The sequence below is a fragment of the Canis lupus genome, chromosome 20 (genome assembly GCF_011100685.1).
Source record: "Canis lupus familiaris isolate Mischka breed German Shepherd chromosome 20, alternate assembly UU_Cfam_GSD_1.0, whole genome shotgun sequence".
Lineage (NCBI taxonomy): Eukaryota > Metazoa > Chordata > Mammalia > Carnivora > Canidae > Canis > Canis lupus.
The window spans coordinates 19,787,907-19,804,818 of record NC_049241.1 but is presented as its reverse complement, the minus strand read 5'-3'; the positions used below and the strand labels follow the sequence as shown (position 1 = coordinate 19,804,818).

Sequence of the window (16,912 nt, the reverse complement as noted above, 5' to 3'; positions counted from 1 at the left end):
CTGCATATTCTCAGCCCATTTTCGGAGTATATTTCACCAAGAGACAGAGTGAGAAAAAGTCAACGTTCTAAAAAAAAAAAAAAAAAATCACAATAAGCACAATAAATCACCTAACCTATATAGACTTATTTTAACCTTTTATATTATAGATAAGGTTAAGCTAATAAATCTCAGGATAATTCTCAATAAAGTGGACATTATATTATTGCCCTTATCTAATTTAAATGGCCCTGGAAAAGTATTCTCTCTTGAGACAGCAAAGGAGAAAGGGAAGGAATTAAAAGAAGCCAGTTAAAACACTTTGGTACAATATTAATTTGTCCATTTAATTATGTCAACTTTCTATTTCTTCTATTCTACTAGCTAGGTATGAAATCAACTAAGTTATTACTTCACTTTTCTGATCTTCAACTTCCTCAACTGTGAAAGTGGGAATAACAACTCTATCTCAGGATTGCTTTGAGTATTACATTGGGAAAACAGATAAAAAACTGGTATGGTAAATGTAAAGTGCTATGCAAATATATAATATTTGAGAATATCATCTTAAGATTTACAGTCTAAATGTTCAAGTGCCTAGCGCAATACATTGCACATAAGTGCTCAAATATTTGTCCATTTATTCGATCATCATTTAAAACTTAGGTCCCAAAAGTTGAATTCCAGAAAACGCAGGTCTCACGTACTACTTATGTATTTTCACTGGTAATATTATTAAGAAACCAGTTGTGCCTTTAAAATGATTAGTCATTCAATCCAATACAATACAATACAATCCATCAACAGCTTTATCATTTTTTACAGTATTTATTGTGCTAGGTCCTGTGCCAAGTTGCTAAACACATTCACTCACTTAATCCTTATAATACCACCATGGAGAAGTTACTATTCACAAATGAAACACTGAAGCACAAGGTTAAGTAACATGCCCAAGATCACAAGATTAGCAAGTAAGAGTTGGTGTTACTTAACTTAGGCCTGACACCAAAGCCCTGGCTCTCAACTCCTACTACTACTTTCAATATGGTAGCCACATGTGTTACTGAGAACTTGAAATGTGGCTAGTCTGAACTTGGTTGCACTGTGATTATAAAATGTACACCAAAGTATGATGGCCTAGTACACTAAAAAGAATGTAAAATATCTCGTTGCAATTTTATGCTGATCATATATTGAAATGATAGTATTCTGGATATAATGGATTAAAATAAATTCTTCAAAATAATTCACCTGCTTTTTTACTTTCCCACTGTGGCTAATGAAGTTTATAATTTCGTGTGGTTTGCAATGCATATACTTATGTTGGACAGCATAAGTTATGATGTTAGAACATCATACTGTATGTTTTTGTAATACCACAAGCACAAAACAGCTTTAAATTTACAAACATAACATGTTTTAGAGTATAAATATATTTTCCAATCTCCGTTAATAGCTATTTAAATGCTAAATTAGTGTAACCAATATAAACAAAACTTTACAATCTCAATGTAAAATGTTAAATATTCCAGAATTAATTTTTTTGAACTTCCTATCACGAAAATTGGTTTTGCCAACTACAAAGTGATACCAACTAATCTACACTGCAGAAATTACAGAAAAGCACACACACGAAAGAATCCATCGTGCTATTGCTCAGAATTAATATTTTGATCACTCATTACTTCCAGGTATATATTAGATTAAGTGGCATGAAACATTTTTTTTTAAGATTTTATTTATTTATTCATGATAGAGAGGGGGGGGGGGGGCAGAGACACAGGCAGAGGGAGAAGCAGGCTCCACTCAGGGAGCCCAACGTGGGATTCGATCCCGGATCTCCAGGATGGCGCCCTGGGCCAAAGGCAGGCACCAAACCGCTGTGCCACCCAGGGATCCCAGTGGCATGAAATATAAAGTGGGATCTTACTGTCATATCATTTTGAACCGTTTTTTTGCTAATATTATGAACATTTCCTCTATTACATACTCTAAAACTTAACTTTTTATTTTGAAATAAATAACTTTTTATTTTGAAATAAATAACTTTTTATTTTGAAATAAATGTCACAAGACATTGCAAAAGTAGTACTAGGTCCTACATAACTTGCACCCCATTTCTCAGGCAGGGTTGCATTCTCTGGATTATAGTACATCAAAACCAAGAAGTTCACATTGGGGGCAGCCCCGGTGGCGCAGCGGTTTGGCGCCGCCTGCAGCCTGGGGTGTGATCCTGGAGACTCGGGATCGAGTCCCACATCGGGCTCCCTGTGTGGAGCCTGCTTCTCCCTCTGCCTGTGTCTCTGCCTCTCTCTCTCTGTGTCTATGAATAAATAAAATAAAAAAATCTTTAAAAAAAAAAGTTCACATTGGGATGTGTGTGTAACCATTCTATTTCACCTCATCACATGCGTTGATTCACGTGACCACCACCACTATCAAGATTAGATTTCATCAACGTAAAACTTTCCCTCTTGGTATCCCTTTAGAGTCACACCCATCTCCCTCCCACCCCAACAGCCCTAATCCTTGGCACCAATAATCTGATAATCTGTTCTAATTTTGTTATTACAAAAATGTTAATTGGTCACCTATAGTGCATGACCTTTAGAGACTGGTTTTTTTTCTTTCTTTTTTTTTTTTTTTGAGACTGGTTTTTTTCACTCAACATCATCACCTTGAAATCCATGCCAGTTGCTGTATGTATCAAGAGTTTGTTTCTTCTCAACTGCTGAGTAAGTAGTATTCCATGAGGTATAAACGTAACGCTCATCTACCGAAGGACATGTGGGTTATTTCCAGTTTTAGGGCATTACAAATAAAGCTGCCATGAGTATTGGTTAACAGGTTTTCTGTGAACCTAAGTTTCCCTTTCTCTGGGATAAATGCCCAGGAATGCAACTACTAGGTCATACAGTATGCATATGGTTAATTTTGCAAGCAACTGCCAAGCTACTTTCCAGAGTGGCTTTATCATTCTACATTTCTAACACAAATGTATGAAAGAACTCAAAACATTTTTTAGATCTGCAAAATATTTAGAGCTAGTCCATAGTTTTTAACAATTCCCTGCTGATTCCTATGCAGGTAATTTTTTAACTTGCAGCAAGAATTACTATCAAACTCCACTTGTTGGGCCAAAGACCTTGTGGTGTTAGCAAAAGACCTGCCCCTCATGTAGCACACTATCAACACTTGTTGAGTCCATCAGCCTGCCAGTCATTTTGTTATAATGATGATGTAATTAATATATATACACAGATATTTTTATATGCAGATCACCTAAATTCCTAGAAACTGAATTGTTGGGTTACAAGGTACAAACATTTTTAAAGGAATTGATATCAACTGTCATAATGGCCTTCAGAAAACGTAAAGCAACTTCCCCAGCAACCAAGTGTCTGTGAGAATGTCCACTTCTTCCTAGACTCACTAAAAAATTTTTAATCTTTAAAGTGTGGCTTATCAAAAATGTTACTTTGTATTTATTTAAGTAATGGGAAGGCTGTAAATTTCTCATGTTTACTGACTTAATTTGTAGTTCTTTTATTAACTACCTATTCCTGTTCTTTGGCAACTATTTACTGAAATGTTGGTTTACTGATTGTAAAAGTTGGTTCTAGCATATTTTGCAAAGATTTTAAAAATACATATATCTGAAATCCAATTGATGTATTAACGCAAGACAGTATCCTGATTTTCCAATGTATAAAAGAAACTAGTTGATATGGTAGCAATTTTTAAATATTCCTATATTACACACAACCTATTTATTAAGAAATCACCTCCAATGCCAGCTCTTCATTAAAAACACGAATGTTGATCACTTCTCTTAAAATCCCAGTGAAATGCCAACACATAATTTTCCAAAACAAATATCAAAAACTATCTCCAGTTTCATTAAGAGAAGTTGGCTTTTCTTTAGGAGAATTAAAGGTCATTCAACCAATAGTTCTGAAAAGTGTGCTCCCTAGACCAGCACCAGCAGCACTAACATCACCTAAAACTTTTAAGAAATGCAAATTCACAGACCCTACCCGGACCTACTTAATAAAAACCCAGAAAGTGGAGGATAGAGTAGGGAATCAAGTAATGTGTTTCAACAAGCCTTCCAGGTGATTCTGATACATGCCAAAGTATGAGAATCACCACTCTAAACGAATTTAATATAAAAACATTAAATCTGGATTGCTTTGTATACTTCATTATTCTTTGCATGAAAGACTTCAGCAAAGTTAATCACACCAGATATTAAGAATTCAATGATGTATTTTCATTCTCCCCCAAATTAAAACAATTCAAAAAGAAAACTGGAAACTGGATGTTAGCTTTATTTCGTGCAAAAAGGAATCCCCCAAACCATTAAGTGTTCACAAAAAATTTCCCTTAGAAGAAAAACCCAAAATAAACCACATAAAACTAACAAGTCAGAATGCATATCCTTCAAACCAGAGATTAAATGTTTTGTATCGCACGCTGCCTGACATTCCTATTCCTACATGGAACTACCACCTACAATACTCTGAAAATTCAATGAACTAGCATATTAAACAGCACATGGAGAACTATAGCGACTCAAATATTTGTGGTCCAGAGCATGAATAAATTGGTCAACAAATAAAAAAAAATTCTGCATGACAGAATATAGGTGGCCTTTGCTTATGTTTTTGTTTTGTCCTCAAACTTCTTATAATAAGCATGTATTACCATCTTCAGAACTAAAATAAGAGAACCATGATCATAGGTAATAGTACAGGAAATTAACCTATAACATACAGATTTTTTAAATTTTACCAAAGCACTGATAATCTTTCCTTTATCTGTATGATAAAAATGGGTAAGTACCAGGTAAACAGAGTTCCAATCATCCAGTTTATTATAGTTTGAAACTCGAACTGAATATATGAGTATTATTACCCAGTTACAAAGGTGTGTTACTATGGTAGCTATTTTCCTATCCACTTGGTTAAGTGTTCCATTTTTCTTCAAGTAAGACTCTGCAGACTGGTTAGCCTTGGCCAATCCAACCGTCCCAACCTCCAGGAAACAAAGAATGGCCCGGGAATTGGGCAAGTTAACAGGAGTCCTGATTCCTGCAGTTGATTCTGAGTTTAAATGGTATCCTTCTCATTACTGGTTAAGACAGCAAAAACAATTTAAGACCTTATTGTTTTATTTCCTTCAAAGTGAGCATGTGTGCGTGAGAGAATGTGGGCTGGGGGAGGACAAGCGGACTCCAGTAAGAAGGGAACCTGATGTGGGGCTAGATCTCAGGTCCCCAGGATCATTACCTGAGTCTCAAAGGCAACCATGTAACCGACATGTAAGCCACCCAGATGCCCCAAGACAACAAAATTGTTTTATTTTGACTTAAGATAGTTTGAGCTGAATTATTTCTTGAAACCCTGAATATTCTGGCAGACTTATGATACTAAACAACTCTTAGTTCTATAAAGGAATGAACAAGTATAAACCTTATAACCTATATGTGAAATCTGATCTCTTCTTAGAAAGCAGTCACCAGGACACCTGGGTGGCTCAGCGGTTGGGTGCCTGCCTTGGGCCCAGGGCGTGATCCTGGAGTCCTGGGATCGAGTCCCACATCGGGCTCCCTGAATGGAGCCTGCTTCTCCCTCTGCCTGTGTCTCTGCCTCCCTCTCTTTGTCTCTCTCATGAATAAAGTCTTCAAAAGACAAAAACAAAAAGAAAGCAGTCACCAAGTTTGTTTCCTCCATGACTAACCACCACGTACTGACTAGGTTTTAGATCCAATATAGGCTGATGAAATTAGCATCCTACATCACCTTTAATTTCTTGTCCCTCTCAAAGTGAACTTCATCTTAATATATATTGTTAATGTTCTTAAATTATAAAGTTTTAAGATTTTATTTTTTACATATCCCTTCCACCATTTCTTTTTCCAACCAAAAGATAATTTAGTTTTTCTAAATTGATGGAGGCAGGGAAGGAGAGCAGTAGTATCGAATGCTATTGAAAAATTAAAATTTCACCTGTTTACCTTGTGATTTCAACTATTCATGATTTCTAACACTGTAGTTTACTACATTCATTGCCTTAACTGAGATTTCTTCTTTGACACAACAGTCTGTGTCAATCACTGCATGGAACTGAAATTAATGCTAAATAAATGAAGTGAATGAGTCAAAACTTCAATTTAACAGAAGTGCTTAATCCAAATTACTCAACAGGATAGTAATATTCTCCATGTACAAGGTACAACTTCCAACTTATAGGTACGTTAACACAACTTATACAATGGACAGCATAATAACACTCAAAACGTTTTGTGCCCATTTTTAAACTGCCTTTAAATGCCAGCTTACAAACAAGCACACCCATCTAGTTCCCACATAGGCACCCAAAAAGAATCGTCACAGTTCTTATTTAGGTAAATGTGCCTATGTTATAAAGCTCCAAACCACTCCAGGAAGTACTTTAAATGCACTGCCTAAAAGTAAAAAAAAAAAAAAAATGCACTGCCTACAGCGGTGCATTAATTACCAGCACACGTTTACAAAAACAAAACCAGAAAAACAGGAATACCACTTTTAAGGACATACTTCATAAAGACAACTTTCCCCTAAACCAATAACATTACACATACATGATCCAAGCCTCAGTATGAAAGCATATTTCTTAGATAAAACTTTTTTTTTAAAGATTTTATTTATTCATGAGAAACACAGATAGAGAGAGAGGCACAGACACAGGCAGAGGGAGCCTGATGTGGGACTTGATCCCAGATCTCCAGGATCACACCCTGGGCTGAAGACTGCGCTAAACCTCTGAGCCACCCTGGCTGCCCTAGATAAAACTTTTAAACTGGAACAGTTTTAAAGAGAACTCCCAATTTAAACTCTTAGTCTTCATTATTCTATATACATTTACTGAGCCCGTCAAGTGCCAGGCACTGTACTAGATTTTCAAGAAAAATAAAGCTGTGAAACGAAAGGTACTGCCCTTAAGGGGCACCTAACTGACTGAGCCACTTAAGTATCAGACTCTTGGTTTCCGCTCAGGTCATGATCTCAGGGTCATGAGATGTATGGAGCCCCACATCGGTCTCTGAGGCTGCGCGGAGAGACTGACTGCTTAGATTCTCAATCTCCGTCTCTCTCTCAAATTAAAATTAATTAATTAAAGAAAGAAAGAAAGGTCCTGCCCTCCGAAAAGGTGAAAACATAGTAAGTGATCAAATAAAAATTCTGTTCAAGTGTTACGATGAGGTACACCTGGTTGGAGGGCAATGGAAAGGCCTCCTGAAACATCTAGAAGGACAAATAGAAGTTAGGCAGGACACAGAAGCAAGGGAAAGCACTTCAGAGAAAATCAAGAGAAGGGAAGGTGTGAAGGTATGGAAATGAGATAGGCCCATGCTTGGGAAACAAGCAGTTTGGCATGAAACACACACATGCTGTATGTGGAGGGCAGATGGGGTGTGGTGGCAGTCTGCTTCCAGAAATCCTAAAGGAACAAGAAAGGACTATTGTGATGCTCAGCATTTGGACTTTGTATCTTGAAGGCAATAAGAATAGGAGCTGATATAAGTTGACCAAGTGGAGAGGCCCCAAAATCAGTTGGATTTGATAGCCATGAACATGCATGCATAAGGGTGGTGATGGATGGTTAATAGTGTATTAGAATTACCAGCCTGTGGGGAGAAATGGAAAGGTATGGATGACATCTGAAATGAGGAAGAGCTGAAAAGGATGTAGGAGGGAGCAAACAACTTCTATTAGCCGGTACAAGAAACTCTACAGAATCATAAAGGCCTCATTTAAATTCCAGATTCAGTGAGGCCTTTCCCAATGTACCCATACAGACTATTTCTACCATGTGCTCATTCATTCCATGCCTATTTACATCACTGAACATCTTTTTACCGTCTTACCTTTTCAACATTTGTTAGGTTTTCTGAAAGCAGGAATTTTCTGTTTACTTAACCAATGACTTGAAATATAAATGACTGATAAACACTACATCTGATGAGAAGCAAAAGTTTACTCCATTTCTGTACTGTAGAAAGTTCCACATACCAGGTTTTATCCTTACACCTAATGATGTGTGAATTTACACTACAGCTGAAAGAAAACAACTGTGTTCAACTAAATAGGTAATAAAAAGCTATCAAGGAGAGATCCTATCTCTAGAATGTTGAAGGGTCTACATGCAGAGTTGAGCTCTAAGATACTCTTAGGATAAAACAGCAACACTGGTTGAAAAAACAAGAACCACATACACTAACATGGATGAATCTCAAGAAGCCAGACACAGAAGTGAACATAACTGTATGACTTATACGAAGTTCAGAAACATGCAGAACTCCTCTCCAGCGTTAGAAGTTAGGACACTGGCTGAAGTGACCGTCCTAAGAGTGTACAATGGACTCTGGGGTCCTGGTAATGTTTTCCTACCCTGGGTACAAGATACATGGTGTCTTCATCCTATGAAGGTCCCTCAAGCCTTTTAATTTTGATTTGTGCACTTCTCCATATGTACGCTACTGTTCAAAAAGTTTACTTAAAGGGGCACCTGGGTGGCTCAGTGAGTTAAGCATCCATCTCTTGAGTGGCTCAGATCATGGGATTGAGCCCTTAATCCCACTCCGTTAAATCAAGTGCGCTCTCTCTCCTTCTGCTCCTCCCCCACTTTCTCTCAAAACAAATAAAATCTTTCAAATAATAAATAAACCTGAAAAAAGAAAAAAACCTCTTTACCTAAAAAAGAGGAAGGGAACATTTCTGATGGGGAGGATAAAAGATGCCACAAACAAAAAAAGGCCCTGGTGACAGAGCCAAAGAGAAAATGAGAGCCAGAAAGACTGTAGAATGTTTTAGTTCAAACTGCAAAGGAGACAGAGACCCACTGTTACCTGAAGTACTAATAATGAACTGAGTTAGTGCCGACAACTTCCTCAAGTAGCTGTTGTTTACCAAAATAGTTTTTATTAATCTTGGCATTTCTTCAGCATTGACAGCACAGGATAAATGTATGCCACATGAATAATCCATTCAAACCTCCCATCCCAGTAACTAACAGGATATACTGACAAGTTAGCTGGCCTGGCCTCAGTATAGGGCATGCAACTAAGGAAAAGCTGAGTAGCCTGTACACAAAGGTTCCAACTCTAAACTGTCCCCAACCCAATGAGCTAGATGGCACAGGCTAGAGAAATAACCTACAGAAATAACTATCCCCTTGTTCCAAAAGAAAGCAGCATGCATGCTGCCTAAAAAGGCAAATGTGTATCTTAACACTGTCTAGAAAGCAGTCACTCCCCCAGTTCTCATCACTCTATAGTTCCACATTCTGCTCTAATTTCTCAAAACACTTGCCACTGGCCAAAATTACTTTATTTTTCTGTTTATTTCTCTTCTTCTCCATAGTAATTCAGACTCTATGAGAACAAGCACCTTGTCTGTCTTTCCACTACTGTATATCCAGAGCCCATTTAGCTGTGAGCTCAATAAAAACTTGTCAAATAACCACAACTACCCAGGTAATTTACTTTAAGGTCACCAAGTATACATAAGATCAAGTTAGTACCAATAAATCAGTAAGTCCAATGTAATAGCAAATACAAAATAAATTATCACTGTTTCTGGATAAGAGTGATCTTTAAAAACTCTACCAGCTTTGAGGCCGAAAGGTTTGGTAAGGTTTGATGGTTCGGAAGACAGGTAATTTTTCCATGTATTTTATGGAGAAATTCTGTGAAAGACAAACACTACAGTAAAACCAATGTGACCTAAGGAGCAAAACCACTGTGGTGGATGATCCAAAACCATAGGAAAGTGGCTTGGCTCTGCTCCAGATTAGGTACACCCCCACCCCTGCTTTCTGGGAGTTTTCCTATCTGAAAAGTAACTCAGGGTGATGCACTTTTGAAGCGAGATTGGAACTGCCACAAATCATGTATTTTTTTCCCCTAAAACTGAAGTACTTCATGACTATTCAATGGATATTCAGTTATTAGGCTATCTGAACTTAAGGAAGAGAAAACATCCAAATTTACAACACTGAAATACAAGTTCCTGAACAAGGAAAAAGCATTTTACAAACGGAATACCAACATTTTTTATTTTTAAATGGCCATGATCTTATTACATATCTAAAGTAAATTCCTCACCTCTACTTGTCTGCAAAAGCTCTAAAAACAGTACACTTTTCAGGGGGATGGTATTCAAATAAACATGATTTGAACCCAGTATCAGGATAAAATCTGGCACTAAAGACTGGATAAGTTCTAAATCTATGGTAACTACCCAGAGCAAAAATCTACCCATTTTCAAATGAATGTCATTTAAGCGGTAGCTGAAGGTCAAAATGCAGCACTATGATCAAAGAACCACTCACCAATCAGCTAGAGTTGCAGCAGGGTCTTGGCAATCTGTATCTCCAACAAAAACATGGTTGGATTCATAAAAGTAGCAAAACCAAAGCTAAGTATATTTTATTCATCACCAAGTATAGGAAGTTACTCTGCTCAACACTCAAGAGCTTCAACTTAACAAAATGGCTAAGTAAATTTGTTAATTTGCAGGCGTTTTTCCTTCAGAAAACTGGTGGTTATCATCTTTCATGAGACTGGCAAACAAGGCTGGGAAATCCCACTTTATCTTCAATTTATCACCTAGGAAAGGGATAGTGTTTCCTCCCCACCCACAGCCACCTTATATACACACTCCTTTATTTCCTATACTGTACGGCTTACTCTGGAGTTCTCTCAGCACAGGGAGGAGGCTGCAGGTGACCCCTCCAATCTCTTAAGTTGTATCACAGAACAGGCAGGAGAAAACCATATGATATGAAGAAATCTTCTAAAACTGGTTTGTGGTGATGGTTGCACAAGTCTTTAAGATAACTAAAATTCAATGAATCATATATACACTTAAAATTAGTGAATTCTATAGTATATAAAACTCAATAAAACTATATTTAAAAAAAAAATCACCAGCAAAAGGTAGAGAGCGGGATGATATAGTTAGAAAAAGGAGTGTATCTAAGACCCAGAGACCCTCCATATAATTAACACATCCAAAATACAGATCTCTATTGCCCCCTGCGCCTCCAAGTAGCCTTTCATTAAGTATCTCTTCCTCCTTCCCCTAACATGTTCCTTGGGAGCATCTGACCCTCGACTTTCATTCTGCTCTATGCTGCTGCAAGAAGAAAAAAAGGCCTTATCCATCACTTTCACAAATCTACCTGCAGAATTCAATATATAACATACACGTGACAATAACCATAAAAATTTGGCAGGTGATTTTTTAGAAATCAATTCCCTTTTCAGAAGAAATGGGGAGAAGGAATCCTTCTAATTGATTCCCCAACTCAGACTGCTCCAATCTCCCATAGCACTTCACTTATACATCTCTCAGAGCCTGTATAGCTTGGATTCTGATCATCATTGTACATGTCCAACCAACCCTCCCACCCCTCGCCAATTATCCTGACCAGTATTTTGCATCTTAGGAGCTTAATAAACATTCTTTGTAGAACACTCAATATTTTCCTCATCAAATTAAGTAACATCAATTCTATCCTCAAAGAGTGCATACAGTTCTGTGTCCTACCAGACCTACTAATTAAAACCTGACTTCCTTGGTTGACTTGGTAGATAATGGCAACAATGACAAAAATGATGAACAAACTCCAAATGACCACTGGCGAGGCCACCAGCTAGGCTGTATAAGAGGAATACCAAACACCAGCTCTGAGCAATAAAACCCAACTTCTATACCAGTCAACAGAGGTTAACAAAGCCCTTTTATTATTTTTAAAAGTCATTCTAAAATCACAAATTTCTGCCTATTACTCAGCATCCAAAACCCAACAAGTTTTGTACTGTCATCAATACCAGGTCTGGTTAAAACTATGCAAGGCAGAAAATGTTAAAGTCTTTGAGGTACCAAATACAGTACAAGAGTAAGACCCAGGAAAAATCACACAGCAGTAACTAGTATGGCAGAGAAATTAACCAACAGTTTTCTACACCTGATAAGCCTGAAGGAAGACCTGTGATATTCACCTTTCTACATGAAACCCATTCATACTGTAAGAAAGCCAAAATATTGTTTACTTTCCACTTAATGATGCCTTCAAGAATAGATCTCAAACATCCAAACACTGATAATAACCAAGATGAAACAAACTTAGGCCACATACAGGTATCACGATTTGATAAGCGTCTAAGTCCTTGGATCTTGGAAATCTGTGTTCAAATTCTACTCAATAAGAGACCTCAAAAAACTACAGGAAAACCCTTAAAGAGAAAAGTATCCTGTTCCTGAACAGACTTTAAAATATTTCATCTTCAATTTGTTAAAAAACTGAATTTCACTGTCATCATCTGTAACTCTGAAAAAAACTTTATAAACATTTCTATTGCTTTTAAAATCAAAACCTCCCACATTATTTCCAAAAAGTTGATAAGTCAGATTTTTTAAATACACGTAGAAACTGAAATGCATTTCATTATAAGATAATCATTCCCAGCAATACATCAGATGTAAACTTGAATTTGGTTTTGCTCTTCACCAGTAAAGTTCTCAAGTTCTTAGGAGTTTCCTAGTCATTTACTTGAACATCATCTACGGTAACACTCAAAGCAAAACCACAATAAAGAGGTTTGGCCCCTGAGGGATTCTACATGTAAAAAAACATTACTCATAAATATAATACAATCACTATTGCTTTAAATAATAAATACATTTCTAAACTTTCATGCCATTTGATGGAATTCCCTGTTTCAGAGAGCAAAACAAAATCTATTAAGCTCCCAATAAGTGCTTTTTATTTTAACTAAATTTGTTCTATGGTTAATACAAAAACGGACATGAATTTGCTGGAAAAACAACTTCTGGAGAAATATTTTTAGTTCTTGAGTACTTTTTTTCAAATCACTCATTATTTAAATAGTGGAAGTCACAGAACTGCTCCACCAGTAAAGTAATTGGACCAATATAATTCATCCCGGAATTAAATTCTTCAGGTGATCCAATATCCTATGTAATCCCAGGTATAAATAAAGCAAGGAAACCCTAACAGGACACCTTCATTTAGTCAAAGAATAACATCCAGTTAGAACTATGGAGTACTACTACACAGTCATATTGGAACACCACCAACTCAGAAACAAGTACCTGATGAAATGAAGACTCCTGGCAATCAACTTAAGCCTTCAAGGATCCACTAGGAACTCATTCCTTCTCCCCAGCTTTCACATACATATAGCACAATGTCTTCCCATTAAATGAGTATCAAGAATAGTTTAACTTCAAACTCTAACATCACTGACACAAATTCCAGATTCAGTTTAAAAGATGACCAGAAGACTACAAAATCCAGCTTTGACGTTTTACCCAAATATATCTAAATGTTAAAATGTGGAGCAGTTCAACTCGTTTTGATACCAGATGGGATTTACTACCTTCCCAAGAAGGAAAAGGAATTCTTTCAACATTCTTTGCGTCGTAATAAAGCTTTAAAACACACAAAAAAAACTTCAAAACAGTCTATCCATTTCACCATTTTGCAAAATCGTCCTCCATCACCATTCTGCATAAGCTAATCGGAAAAAAAAAAAAAAAACACACACACAAATTGACAGCTCGGCCTTCCAAAAAAAAAAAAAAAAAAAATGCACTTTATCAATCCCCAACATTTATTTTCAAGCCCAAGAAAATAACAGACGTTTGCAGCTCAAGGCAGAAAACACACACACACACACACACACAACCACCAGCATCCTCAGATAACTATAAATGGCTCAGAGAAGAAAAAAAATAATTCAGTTCAGGCAAATTAAAAACATTCTACACATGGCAAAAATAAAAGGTCTAAAGTCCTACAATCCATAGCAAAAGCACTGCTTCCTCTCTTTTTGAGCCAATACCAATAAGCCAATGGATACAAGTGTCAAATAAATCCAGCCTGTTTGAAATAAGACGAAAACCTGGAAAAATTCCCTCCCATAAATCATTCAGTGCATAGGAGGCTTTGCACCCAACACGAAATACACACAACCAAGACCACACATCACCCACCCCCAAATGCCAAAAAAAAAAAAAAAAAAAGCCATAATCAACAAGTTGGAGAGGGGGCACAAAGTATAGCTCTGTACCCTCTCTCCCACCTTTAAAAAAAAAAAAAAATTAGGAAAAGTCCTTCAACAAAAGCTAACACACATCCTCAAGTACCTGGTGGAGGTGCCTTTCCTCACATCGCAGATGCTGCATTTAAAGGCTTCAGCGCTGTTTCTGAAGGTGCAGACGCTACAATCCCAAAAGCCTTCGTCTGCGGCAGGTTTCGCTTGTCTTTTTGGCCTTCGAAGGGGTGAGGAGTGGGGGGAAAGGGGAGGCGAGAGAGACGAGGAGCGGGCGGGGGGGGGGGGGGGGAAACGGCAAAAAAAAAAAAAAAAAAAAAAAAAAACACAACACAGGCGCTGGTGAGCCGTCGCGATTCCGCAGGGATCCAGCGCTGGAAACTTCGCTCGGGCGACCACCCAGCCTCCCTCCTCCCTCCCCCCTCCCCCCTCCCCCCCTTTCCGGGGACCGAGGGAGGAGGGCAGGGGGCGCCCCCGCCGCCGGCACCCTGCAACCTCCGGGCCGGGGCCGCGCTGCCTCGCACGGCAGGCGGCAGGCGGCAGGCGGCGGCGGCGGCGGCGGCGGCGGCGCCCCGGGAAGGGCCGCGGCGGGCGCAGGAAGCGGGCGGACTTGTGGACTTGAGCGTGGGGCTGGGGGGGCCGGCAGGGGAGCCGCGGGCCGGATCTGGAGGGGGCGCGCAGGGGCAGCCCGAGGCCGGCGGCGGGGAGTGGGCCGGCTCCTTCGCTCTCCCCTCCCCTGCTCGCGCCCTCCCTCCCTCCCTCCCTCCCTCCCCACCTGGTTAAATCTCCCTTTGTCTGGGAGGAGTGGCGGCGGCGGCGGCGGCGGCGGCGGAGGGCGGCCGAGGAGGAGCCGCCATGGCTGCGGCGCGCACGGCCGCCGGCCCCGAGCCGGAGCGACACCGCCTCCCGCCGCCGCCGCCGCCGCCGCCGCCACCGCCCGCCGCCGCCGCCTCCCCCCGCCCCCGGATCTCCATCTTAGCAGCGCCTCCCCCCGCCCCGGGTGGCTCCGGGGCCTAGTCGTCGCCGGCCCCCGCCCGCCCCCCGCCCTCCCGCCCCTTCCGCCCCCTCCGCTCCGAGCAGGTACCTGGTCGGGCTCTTCTTGTCGCCCATGGTCATGGATGGGCTGTACCCCCGCCCCCCCCAAAGCCGAACCCGGCGCCGCTCGGAGGAGAAACGCCGTCCGGGGAGTCGTCGCGGACCGGCCCCCCTCCCTCCCCCGCGCCCGCCCGCCCGCCCTCCGCCGCTGGGGCTCGAGCTCCGGCCGCCGCCGCCGCCGCCGCCGCCAGTCTCCGGACGAGACTAGTCCCCGCCAGCGCCGCCTCCGCCGAGTGACTGACGAGGGGCGGGGCCGGGCGCCGCGCGTCACGCGCCGGGCGGCCAATGGGAGCGCGGCGGCCGGCGCCGCGAGGGCGGGGGCGGGGCGCGGGGGAGGGCGGGGCGTGGCGGACGTGGGCCGGGCCGTCGGTGTGCGTGCCCGGGAGTGTGTGCGCGCTGGGGGCGCGCGTGCCTGCCGGTGGCCCGGCGGCCCGGCGCGGCGGAGCGTGCGAGCCCGGCGGGGCGCACGTGGCCGCGCCCGGGGGGCGGCGCGGGGCTGCCGCCCGGGCGCGCCCGCCCCGCGGGGCTGTCGCGGGGACCCTGGGCCGCCGGGCCGCCCCCGGGGAAGTAGTTGGGCGCAGTAGTTGGCGCCCGCCACCGGGGCTCGCAACTGCCGCGCCGCGCCGCCCCGCGCCGCCCCGCGCCGCCCCGCGCCGCTTGCAACGCCTCGAGGCTCGAGCCCCGGGAGCTTGGCAGGGCCTCTTTCTCTGGGCCCGTGTGCCCCCGCGCCCTTCTGCTGCTCCGCCACGCGGGGCTTTGTATCGGCCCCTGCTGGAGCCCCGGCCTCCTTGCCGACACTCCGGCCCCGAGCCCCCGCCCCGGCCCGCGGCGCAGGGCAGGACTGTGCAGAAAGGGTGTGGCACGGCTGAAGGGTCCCCCCGAAACCCGACGCCGAGCTCGGGGCCGCCGACTCCCTCCCCGCCCCGCCGGAGCCTAACTGGGGCGTTTCCCGAGGGAAGTTGCTGTTCAAATCCCCGGCGGCCACGTGCCAGCAGCCTAACCTTGTGCCTCAGCTCCTTCGCCTGCCTGCAAGGTGAGGCTGAGCAACCTTCCTCCCAGGACCGTTCGGGGAATTCGGGTATAATCCACCGAAAGCACGCAAGCCGGTGCCTGGCGTTGAGGAAGGACCAGTCCAAAGTACTGGGTTAAGAACTACCGTTAAGTGGGTCTGGGTTGAGCACCGAGCGGCTCCCCCAGCTTCAGAACATTCCTGAAGGCGAGGAACAGGTAGCAGCAGTCAGTACCCTTTGCTTTCTGCCCAGCTTCGGGAATGCTCGCCAAATTGACTTGAACGTGACTCAGGCCCCTTTGCCCTCAGGGAGTCAGGACCCTAGATGATTAGATAAAAGGTTCGGCTGGGCGGAAGCTCCGGGTAGGGGGTAGGGAACTGGTCAAAGAATGATGCCAGAAGTTGGGAGGTGGGGATAGGGGTGTGGAGGGAAGATAAGACAGGCCCACGACATCTACTGAGATATATTTACATGCAAACACAAAGTGGGTTATCAGGACTGCCCCCTGGAAGGGAAACATCACCGAGGGAGGCACGAGACCAGACCCCGGGGAAGCTCACTGAGACCGAATCACCCAAGGAGCAGGAAGTCCTAGGATCATTCCAGGGAACAGAAAGGAGAATAAAAGAGGGAGGGAATGAATGTGTCAACGATAAGCTAGATCAGCACATGCTGTCCTTTGCAGGCAGGCACACCCTGG

General features: G+C 42.4%; 1 protein-coding gene across 1 annotated transcript in view; it reads right to left on the bottom strand.

Annotated features, from left to right (window-relative positions):
• Positions 1–15,323, bottom strand: part of RYBP (RING1 and YY1 binding protein) — an 80,191-nt gene extending 64,868 nt beyond the window's left edge. Inside the window, exons 1-2 of the mRNA XM_038565850.1 lie at positions 15,192–15,323; positions 14,202–14,327 (exon numbers count right to left, since the gene is read on the bottom strand). Of these exons, the coding sequence (XP_038421778.1) occupies positions 14,202–14,327; positions 15,192–15,223 (158 nt within the window). The 5' untranslated portion in view covers positions 15,224–15,323. The remainder of the gene's footprint in view (positions 1–14,201; positions 14,328–15,191) is intronic.
• Positions 15,324–16,912: the final 1,589 nt, after the last annotated feature.